Source organism: Papaver somniferum, chromosome 7 (genome assembly GCF_003573695.1).
Source record: "Papaver somniferum cultivar HN1 chromosome 7, ASM357369v1, whole genome shotgun sequence".
NCBI lineage: Eukaryota > Viridiplantae > Streptophyta > Magnoliopsida > Ranunculales > Papaveraceae > Papaver > Papaver somniferum.
This window is the reverse complement of record NC_039364.1, coordinates 188,973,434-188,985,503: the sequence shown is the minus strand read 5'-3', so window position 1 is coordinate 188,985,503 and position 12,070 is coordinate 188,973,434. Positions and strand designations below refer to the sequence as shown.

Here is a 12,070-nt window from a genome sequence, read left to right as displayed (position 1 = left end):
CTAATGTTGTATATATTATTAATATCATCATATTAAGTTTATTTTTTCTTTAAATAACTCACACATATGCATAAAAATTGGTCTATGACCTTATAAATACAAATTATTTGTTATATATAAATACCGAATTTTCAGAACCGAATTCACATTTATAAATCGAATTATACACGTACGTATGCCGTTCCGAATTACTGACGAATCACGTCCCGTTGACCGAATTTTGGACCGAATCTGGATTTTACAAAACCGTATAATACTCGTACGTTTACCGTTCCGTACGTTTGACGAATCCCAAATTGCTAACTAGGGGCTCGACTATAACATTTGGATCGTCATCTGCAAAACAACCGGCGTGGACTTTCTCAAGGCATTGACATTTTGTAAATTGACATTTCATTACAAAGTCAATGTGATTAGTAAATTTGTATCTGTCAATCATGATCTCATCATGATCTCCCACGATGGACTAATATAAATACAATATATGCAATCTCAGTTTTGGCGCACAACTTCACATTATTCTCTTTGCATCCCAGCAAAGTCAACTCGACCCCATTTATAGGCTCTCGCTCTTAGTTGCTGCAAGAGAAATACTGTTTGGTGTCTATACATTAGGATCCAAATTACGTATTTGTGATTAATGGAGGAAGCCTGGGATTTGCAAGCAGTTGTTAGTCATTTCCCCGCCAACGAGCCTATGACTACAACAACAGCCACCACCATCAACCAAGATGACAGTCATCGCCAACAAGATCCATTAGATTTTTTCTCCCCATTTCTGTCTTTATCAGATCTGAAAGAACTAGAGAATAGTCAGGATATTTACAAACCCTCATCATTTTGCTCGAGCTCCTCAAATTATATTCCAAGTAATGAAGCTATACCCGGTAGCTTCTATATGAGCACTCCTTATCTAGGAGCATCAGCACCAATGCATCTACAACAATTTCAACAGCAGCCGCAGATTCCGAAACAGCAGCTCCATCCTTCTGTTATTTCGTCAACTTCATCTATTACTACCAGTACCACCACAACCAAGTCTCTGAAGCCAACATTAAAAAGAAGGTTGATTACTTATAATTTATCTATCTCTGAAGTGGGATTACTTACAATTTACCTTGTTACATGTACATATAATGATAAGAATGGAAAGAAAATGTTGCTAGCGATAGATATTAGATATTCTTTATTAGCTTGTGTTTCGAAGAGTATCTGCATCTACTTTTCTTTACTTATTTATATGGCATCATAGCGTACATCAAAAAACCAATAAATGAGGACGTCTCTGTTGTGATTTGATGAAATTGAATTCATCCCGGTAGGAACTGTGGGAAGTGATTAGTGTTGGCCCTTCGCATAATCATGTGTTGGGGATCACAAGAATGATGAATCATTACATAGATATGCACCTTATATAAGGTAATCAAGTAATTAGATCTGTTTCTGCTCCTTCATTATTCAGTGAGTCAGTAGTCTCTTGAAGAACACTGGCTAAAAGGTACTAGGTTGTCATTAGTTGATTCACTGTAGAAACATATCTTTTTGATACATTCTCTATTTGTTAACAGGAAAGTTCAGCAAAAGAGACTCGTCTGCAAAGTACCAGCTGAGGGTGTTTCTTCTGATATGTGGGCTTGGAGAAAATACGGCCAGAAACCCATCAAAGGCTCCCCATATCCAAGGTGCATGGATTACTAGTTTTTTTCTTCTCTTTTTTCTTTCAGCTTTTAAGTTATTCACTGATATTGAAATGCATGTATATGGTAAATTTACAGAGGGTATTACAAGTGCAGTAGCTCCAAAGGCTGCATGGCAAAAAAACTAGTAGAGAGAAGCTATTCAGAGCCATCAATGTTCCTCATAACTTATAAGGCCGAGCACAACCATCCAATTCCGACCCATCGAAACTCCCTTGCTGGAAGCACAAGACACACTAATAATAGTAAGCCAAACACAAGTGCGACTACTTCATCTACATCAGCAATAACCAGTCTTTCTGCAGTATCTTCACCAATTACACATTCGTTAATGGAGCCATCCATTGAAGCGGAAGATAATAAGTTTCGAGTACAGCCACAAGTTAAGCAAGAAATAAAACAAGAGTATGATCATAATTCTAATCTGATGAGCCAAGAAGAATTGTTCATGGGTTTAGAGGTTCTCAATGGACCCACCATGGTCACCACTTCTGGTTCTTTTATGAGATTTTGAGCGGGAGGGTTTTCTTTGCCATCATACAGTTTCGGTTGTAGTTGCATTTACAAATATGAGTGATAAAACCACCACTAAACAAACAATGTCCTAGTTTTAACAATATGTTTTAACTACTAAGTTTTTTTAACAATACCAGCGGCTACTTGCTACTCCATCTATGTTTATGTCAAAAAATTTTATTGATTGTTTAATAAAGAATAGAAAATAAAAGTAAAAGAATCTGAACTTACTATTGCTTATACATTTACATCTATCACACAAAGCCTTTGGCTTTGATAAAGGTTGATAGCCCCTCCTAATAGATTAATACCATGAAAAACATGGGAAACCCGCCCACATTCCGCGCCTTCAATTCTAATTTGTATGGAAACTTTCTATTGACTGCGTATTTCGCACTGTTTCTTTGTAGACGACTGTCCGACATTTTCTCTTCATTGTTCCATAGGAATTTTTCAATTTTGAGAAATTATGATGTGAATTAGTTTTTCAACCACAGATAACACTCAACCATTTTACATATTATCTTTTGCTTTACGCCAGTACTGATACTAGGGTATAGACATATAACTATGACTCGGTCGGGATTCCACCATCTAGGGGTGTGAAGTGTCTCGTGTCGGCATAATTATGGCATGACAGTGCACACTAAAATTTGAGCACAATATGGTACAGATGCAGCTTGGTATAGCACGAGTGCACGACACAATATGATAGCTTTGATGTGCTGTGTTGTGGGAGGATATATAGTTTATGGTGCATCACAACACCGCGACACGAATTAGCTCAGCACAATATGTGGCACAACACGAGGCACTACACAGTAAGCAAAACACGACACGGCTAGAAAACCTAGTTTAATTGGGAGCCATAACTTCTAATTGGGGGCCATGGAATTTTATTTGCCCCCAAAATTTTTAGGGGTGTAAATATCCAATATGAATATACTATTTTACCCTTCACTAATTGAAAATCAGTTTCACTAATTAACTACCCTAATTAAGGCCCCTAATCTATATACCCTAATTAAATCAAAGAGAAAATCAGTTTCTCTTTTCATCTTCATCTTCCTCTCCTCCCTTTCTCTTCTCCACCTCCACCATTAACGACTCCACCTCCACCGAGGAAAATTCTTTGATAAAGGGAATGGCTCCAATTAGAGGGTACGTGAACTTAAACCCACCTCCTATTCGATGTTTTGGTTGTTTTTTGATTGTGTAATCGAGATTGGTAACTGAAAAATAGAAGTTACAGAGTGAGAGTCGTTAGTATCGAAGAAATAATACCCTAACGACTCTTACATTCGTTAACTTGTTAGTGTAAATATGAGGACCCTTGTTCTGCTACTTCGACCTTTTGTGCCCTAGAATAGAGTCGTCGTCATATTAGGTTGAAGATGACGACTGTAGTTTGACGATCCCAAATTAGTGCGTAACGACTCAGGGTTGAACTTGAGTTGCCTTCTGTTGGAGAAAATGATAGAGTCGTCGGTAGTATATAATCCCTAAACTAGAGTCGTCAGTAATCTATAATCCCTAGAGTCGTCATCTCTTTTATAGAGTCGGCAGTTACTTGTTTGACGACCCAAGTTTAATCTTTAACGACCCTTTAAGGACCAAAATCATCCTCACTTTCCAATTTTTGCAAAGAGTCGTTACCTTATAAATTACAGTCGTTATTTTGTAATGAAGAGTCGTTAGTTTGTTAAAGCATATCATTGACGACTGTTTAACTGATAGAGATAAATTTGATGTCTTATAAAAAAAAATTCGTGTTTGGAATGTAGTGACAAGAAAACGAAAGACAAGGTTGAAATCACGATAACTCCTCCTTCAAAACCTCCCCGCAACGATAAATACTTACTTGCCGGTCCATTGCGCGGAAGAAGGCCGAGTGAGGTATCATTTTCTATCACCGAACCAAGAGGCAGTAAGGTGGTGGTCGAGGTCGAGATGGTCGACTTCAACTTATGTTAATTTTACTTTATGAATTGAACTTAAGTGTGTGTGTTGAAACAACTTATGTGTTTGGTTTGGAGTCTTTGTTTCGATTTTATGTTTGGTAACTCCTGTGTTTGTTGAAAATACTATGTTTTCAAGTATGCTCGTTAGAACCATGTAGTACTCCAATGCAGACAACATTTCCCTTCCTCATACCAAGGGTCGTCATCTTCGTTTTATAGTACTTTGACGACCCTAATTGTATTTACCACTTCAACACACAGAGTCGTTAATATCCTCAAATAGAGATCTAACGATCATTTTTCCCAAAACATCCAGGAGATGGAAAGAATATTTCTGGATAGAGTCGTCAGTGTTTATAATATTTCTGGATAGAGGCGAAAAAAGACTAAGGACTCTGCGTGACCTATCTGAAAGAGTCGTCAATGTTCATCAAACAACGCTAACGATTTTTCATAAGATGTAAAAGTTGCAGGTGAAAGTCGTCAAAATAATCTCAAAAAGGCTGACGACTACAGAGAGTCGTTAGTTTATCCCACACCCGACTATAACGACCCTAACACTGGATGTTTCAATGGTGGCCATCAATCGACCACTTGGAGCACCATTCAGACAATTTGAAGAGTATAGGAAGTTTACCTGATTGTTTTGGCCTTGGGGTTCCTCATTTTGAGTGTCGGTTCCTTCATCTTGAGTAATGGGATCTTCATTCCAACCATTGTTCATGCCTTCCTCTATCGACATCTCCTCATCAAACATCCAACCCATACCATTAGTTGAGACAATCTTACCATCAACACAATCATTGTTGTTATTTGAAGCTTCACCAATCTCATTCCCTCCACTTGAATCACTCATTTGTAAAAACCCTAGGTTTTCCTCTCAAAACTTCTCCTCTTCTTCTCAACACATAAAACACATAAAACACATTTTCCACAAATGTTTTTCCTAAAATCAGATTTTAATCTAAATACATTTATCACACTAATCAAACTAATTAATTCCTAATACTAATCATATGAGGGCAGTTTTGCCATTTAGAAAATATTTTTTTAAGGGGTGACCCAAATTAAGATTGGGTGACCTTTTTGTCCCGTAGTGCATGGCCCCAATTAGAAGTTATGGCCCCCAATTAAGCTACGCTAAAAAAATGCCGCACACCACATATAAATTTACTGTAGATCAGGCTATGTTTCAAGTATTTTCATAAAAGTATCATAGTTGCACGTACCCAGTGATATCACACTAAACAGAGATGATGTAGCAAAGCACAGGTTTGGAACTATTTTATGTAGATAAAAATGGATCATTTTGGTGATAATATTTAAATTAAATGTTCCAGCAATAGTCATATACATGATGCCTATGAATAGTTCTGCTACGCAATCTCTTATATATAAAGAACCTAGTCGACATCCGTATCATTTTCAGATGTGCGGTGGTTGCCGGACACTCGTGCCCTGCCTGTCATACTGATGTGGATTTGTTTTTGTAACCTCTAAGGCTTTAAATTATTTTATACGGTGCAAATGGCCGCATAAGAGCTGTTTCTTGGAAACTTCCAAGACAAAAGTCTACTATTTGTTTATGATCGGTAAATCTGCTCTTAACTCATTTTTAAAGTTATATGTCCAAATGCAACACACATCTGTACAGTGTATACTCGTGTAAGTTGACATAAAATGCATTTCCCCATCCTTTATCAAATAAATCCCTTCAAATGTCAATGTAGAACTGTTCCGTGCACTCTTTTTATGGGATACGGAGTATGACAGTATAATTTTAGTCGTCAAAATTACATGTGATCTCTTATTGCTTTTTTAAATGGAAATTAAACTCGGAAAAAATGTAGTGCATATGAGTCGAGAGGCATAAGACGTTGGTGATTCTATTGCAACTTGCAAGTAGAACTTTATTACAAGATCGCTTGTTGATATCATATGGTAAAACCCATTTGACTAGGTCCATAGTACGTACCATTTGGTAATTTCATAACCATAGTGATATCTGTTCCAACTATCAACTCAAAATTACTACCTGCTTGCAAAAGTGAAATGGCCACACTAACCATATATTGTTGATATTGCTGTGAATATGACAGCGTAAAGAAGATCTTTGTTCTTCTAAGCTGTCATGGGACATAATCGTGGGAGATCTTTGTTAGCTATAAGCAGTCATGGGACAAAATCTTGAGAGATCTTTGTTAGCTATGAGCACGTATTACTCCTGGCTGTTCACTAGCCCACTAACTTTTCAAAGATCCCCAACGTGTATGCATATCGTATAAAGGGTCAGCGTTTTCTTCATATCTCACGCGAGGATGATATCTGTGTCACGCCGGACCATGGAATAGGGCGTAACGCACCTGCTTAGGATTCTGAGAAGGGCGGCACATGAGGTGGAACCAGCAACTTCGAGCACAAGGACCTACATCTTGTTTGTTTGCAGCTGACTCATCTGAGTCGTCTGGATCTGAGTCATCTGGATCTGACGGAAATCACCTGACTCATCTGGATCTGATTCACTAAGGTCTGACTCAGAAAATAGGTTTGTTTTGTGAGTCAGGCCTGACTCACCTGACTGATCTTTTTTAAACATAAAATACTCTTGTATAGGTTGGGCTAATTTTGCATCATTTACTTTACTCGGTTCATTTACAACCTTGAACTAAAAACAAATACATACATATACATCTGTTATACAATATATGACGTTCATTCACCAGTATAATATGTTCAGTAGAAGCTGAATGGTAAGTTGTACATAATAGGAAATGTTCCAAGTTGCGAACTGCGAGAAATCATTAAGACCCCTCAAATTTCCCACCAGTACGGGGGTCTCTCATTGGCATAGCTTTCACAGATAGACACCCCACCAAGACCCTGAACAAACAACAATGTTCTTTTAATATCATCGTAGATGAACCACAGCTAATTGAATCACTGCGGATATATTAATTCCATTCAATTTTACACCTGACCCTCCATAGAAGATGGAGCTAAACTAGCATTTTCCTTGGAAGTTTTGCTGACAAGTCCAAAGCCCCTTGATCTCCTAGTTTATCTGTCCCTGATAACTCTAGCTGCACATTAAATGATCCAATAAGTATTGAACATTTTATGTAAGAAAACACGAGTGAAATTTTCATTGTCTTGGGGAATCTTATACATCTAAATCTCAAGATCTCACAATGTAATACAAAATTCAATTTCACTTGATTATTTTCTTGTGCCAAAAGAGCAGGCAAACTAATATCCTAAAAAAACCACAGTGCTCTTAAAAACAAGAATGAGCAAAACCACTGCAGCCAGCCAATATACAGGATGTAAAAGGAACAAACAACAGTCACTAACAGTCAGTAACTTCACCAAAGATGCCGACTTTTTCCTTAAGTTGCCGGTCATCGGTATTATAAGAAAGACCTACAAGCAATAGTAAAAATTGAGTTAACCGAATAGAAAAACATCATTTGAAGGGGACTTACACTCCAATCTCTCACTCAAGAATACTATAATACCTCCAATATGCAGCTTTGATCCTCCAGGCCCTCCTGACATACACCGGAAAACATTGTACATAGATGCCAAAGAACAATTTCCATTTGATGCAGACAAATTTTACATCAATATGCAAAAGGGATCTAGGAACAATTTCCAATCCACCTCTGCCCATAGCAAAATTATGTAGTCCGTAACTCCCAAACATATTCAAGGGAGAAGTTTGGTAATATATGCTGACGAACTACTTGGCAACGATATAGCTCCTTAAAACATATCTATATTAAGACCTTGCAACTAATTAATATGTATAATACCAAATTCCTTATGTCACATATGTTATGAAATACCAAAATTTTATGCGTCATATATGTTATGAAAATGAACTTCAAAAATCTTTCAGAATATGTATTGTACATCAAACAAAAGTAATGAGTCAAGTAATCTTGTCTAACAACAAAAATATGCATTTCTTTCATATGGGCACAAACTTTAATCTCCGAGGAGAGAAAACAAAACATTATGCTTGATAAGCCAATACGGTTAAAGCATGATTCTTAAAAAAGTGTATGTATCTGATCACTAAGCTAACTCAGTGGACAGGAACACAATGACCTTGTATGTGCTTTTGTCCTTGTATGTGCTTTTGCGAGACAAAATCGACGAAAAACAAACAACACCACAGCATTATAAAAAAAAACACAATGGGTCATCTTAATATAACCTCTAATGGCCAAAATGCAACTTCTAATAGGGTTCGGTTCTGACATTTAAGCAAGAATTCATTAAAAGAAAATAACTCATACCTTGTCTAATTAAGTCAAAGCCTCAAACTATCAAAAAACAAAAAAGAATGGAACTCAGTCGTTGATGGTGGTTTTTAGCTTAGGGTTAAAATCGTAAAACCGCACATCTGACATGACGTCACCATTAGGACATTTATTGAATCGATCAGCATTCCTACATAAGAATTACCAGTGTACCTTTTTTTTTGTCATGTTCCATGGCAGAATCCTTAACATTGACTGACATCATTGATGTAGTTTTGAAAGTGGTAGTAAAGTTCATTCAACTCGGACTTGATAAGATTGGGTTCTAGACTTAAAATAAAAATAGAAAATATATATACAAAAGGTTTGTCACAATGTCGAGAGAGACTGAGACTCAGGATTCCACCAAATTCCATTCATGTGATTCAAATAATAATTCCAATCAATTATAGATCAAATATTAAAAATATGGACTCTTATTCTTTGCCAAAAAGTAGATATTTGAAAAGCAATGATTGTAAATCAAAAGCATGATGTATCAAAAATACATAGACCAAGCATACACCATCGAACGAAATCACATTCATTCAATAAAAATCATAAATCGATTAAAAATCAATGCAAATAGTCATAAAAGAATTGTTAGAATTACCACATGCGTGAAATAGGGCTTCCTCCGTCATCCCAGTGTTTGGGTTTAGCTCCTCATATTAATCAATTGCTCAAAATACATGTTTATAGCCCAAAAGTTGATTAAAAGATGAAATAGTGCTAAAGCAGTGAGTTTAAGACTGCCAGAAAGGGTCACAGAAGAACGATAAATTAAAAGTGCTGCTACGCTGTTGTTTTAAGACCGTCAGCCGCTGGTCGTAGTCATTGTTGAAGAACGACTGTCAGTGAGGGTCTGTTCTTCGTGTTCTTCAGCAGCAGCAGCAGCAGAAAAATATTTTGATCAAACTCTGATTTCTTCTTCTATGGCTCTCCTAAGGTTCCCAAACTTTCGACACCTCTTCTATATGACCCAAATAATCTATTTATATCAAAAAGAACAATTAAATCTCTCCAAAATCTCTTCCTTTCTCTTCACGGCAAAGTTGCGGCAATTTCGTGTTTTAGAGTGTCTACGCATTTCTGAGCTTTCCTTTTGATTCTAAACTCTTCCTTAGATATATATGAATCTTTGGGAAGGTTTATAGCTCTTTAGTCTCTCTAGAATTTCCTAAAACAAGTCACACACGTGACTTTCCATATTTTGATGTTGAGGTAAAAACCCGTCGATTGAGCCCAAGTTAATCGTTTCCAACACCCATATTAGATTCCTAGACCCATAAGGAGTCTATCCTATGAAAATCAGAGGTTTAGTCGACCTCAAACTCCTCCAAATCACGCACAACAAATCTGCCAGAGATGTTTCTCTTTTCCCGCCAATTTCAAAATTCAAAAGGTGAAGGTGACCTCCCCCTAGTAATTAGGTTACCCCTTATCCAGGGTGCTGGGGTCCGCATAACACTTGTCCCTTGGGTGCCTTTAGTAATTTTTCTGGGATGTTTTCAACTCTTTTTCGGGGTTCCTCCGGGGTATTTCTGGGGTGTCTCTGGCATACTTCTGGGGTGCTTCTGGTACGTTATCTACGGAGGTTCAAATGCCACATTTTGAGCCAATTTCGCCGCAAAAGCTTATTTCTCCAAAAACACCTACAAAGACATAAAATAACCAAATAAGTAAAAAAATCGAGCACTAACAATATATACAATTGGGACAAATTAGACACATAAATGCGTCTATCAAATACCCCCAAACTTATTATTTGCTAGTCCCGAGCAAATCAAAACTACAAAATAAAATCCTAACTCACTGTCGCAGGCATCGTCGATTGCATTTAGCTATGCAATAAGCCTTTAAACCCCTAGGTGTCCCTAGTGGCCGAGTTATAGTCTCGGGAGGGCTTATTAGAGATATACCCACAAAACCTTAATACTCCAGACCCTAGAAATCTACAACGAACCTTGGAAGGCACTAAAGAATATCCTTGGTTGGCATACTTATTGACTACAAGAGGAAGTACCCTGATGCGAAATTCCAATTGATGTACACGAGTTTGCACTCAAGCATACTAAAATTCATATATAAGTGACAGAGCTCTACTCAGATAGTTGCACTATGGACATCATATTCGGAGTCAAATTAATCACATGGATAGATCAAGAAGATGGATATAGAGAAAACATAGATGGTTTTGATGTTTACTAAGTGAACGGCGTTTGCCATATCTGTCTGAAGGCCTCCGCCAAAATGAACCTATCCTAATGGATTGGGATACTAGTCTGACTAATATCAACACACTGGCATATACAAGGGAACCAGTGGTCGATAACCTAACTCTAGGTCAACACAACTGGCATATACAAGGGTACCAGTGGTCGACTTTATTGAATTTATTCCTTTTAGTCAAATGGTCTGGTCTCAATTTTTTTTTTTTTTCAACTTTTTCAACTTTTTTTTTTCCCAACTTTTTTTTTTCATGGTATCTCAATCGCTCTAATTCACCCTAGCATTGGTAACAACTTGAATCATGGGCCCCACCTAATCACTTAGAGAAACATAGTTTAAAAACAAAACAAAATAAAAATAGAAGTGAAAAGGACTCAACGAGATATGGTGAAACTACCATGTTATTTCTAACACCTGAGCTATGTGCTTTTATGAATAGACTCTTCTAGATGTTTCCATCTAATCAGATTGGTTCCTCAACTCCTACGATCAAAATGCTTCCATCCACTTAGATTAGTTAGTGCAATCCTCAATAGGCATAAATTTCTAGGTTCTGGAGTTTATTTATTTATACTGCAACTAAAAAGTTTCTCCCATACCCCCAAACTTAAATCTAACATTGTCCTCAATGTTCTAAAGATAAAATTAAAAGCATGAACAAGGAGAAATTGTTACCATTTGAAGCAAGAGAGATAAGGAAAGATATTACGATGTTGCATGAGATTGGGTTACCTCCCAAAAAGTGCTAAATTTAAAGTCTTCAACGAGACGTCAAATACCACAAAATGGCTAATTACCTTTCAAATCATATATCAATAGTATAAACAACTGTGGGTCAACAAAAGCAAATAAAATTGCCACAATTATCAGACAACTGCACCAAATCAGAAAAATGAACATACATAACACATCCTCATCCAAGGTTTCCTGCAAGACAACTGGGTTTTTTTGTTGTGCCCATTTGGGATTCATATGAGTGTCTTGACAAATTGACTCATTCGAACAACAAGTCTTTAGAATTTCCTCCTGGACAATATTAGGAGGATCCGGTTCCAGAGTCGGAAGTGACTCAAGTAATACCTCAGGTACACTAGGCTCGAATCCCAAGTTAGGGACTTCTAATGGGGATAATTGACCATTACTACCCCCAAACTTAGGGTAGTCAGTATTCTCGGAAAAACCTCTAACTATTGCTTGAATTTCTGGATCCTAAGAGTCTTTAAAATACTCAAGAGCTTCTTCTAGTTCATTACCCCCAAACTTAGGGTCAACACTACTCTCCGTAAGGCCTAGCACTATGGCTTGAATCTCAGGGTCCGTAGAGTCTTTAAAGTACTCAAGAGATTCTTCTAGTTCAAAA

At 37.1% G+C, this 12,070-nt stretch overlaps 1 protein-coding gene across 1 annotated transcript; it reads left to right on the top strand.

The window, feature by feature from the left end:
- The first annotated feature begins 515 nt into the window (after nt 1-515).
- LOC113293229 (WRKY transcription factor 22-like) lies at nt 516-2,297 on the top strand. Its single transcript, XM_026541929.1, has 3 exons — nt 516-1,065; nt 1,569-1,682; nt 1,776-2,297. The coding sequence occupies exons 1-3, from the start codon at nt 641-643 to the stop codon at nt 2,209-2,211; spliced, it is 975 nt and encodes a 324-aa protein (XP_026397714.1). The 5' UTR covers nt 516-640; the 3' UTR covers nt 2,212-2,297.
- The last annotated feature ends 9,773 nt before the right edge of the window (nt 2,298-12,070 follow it).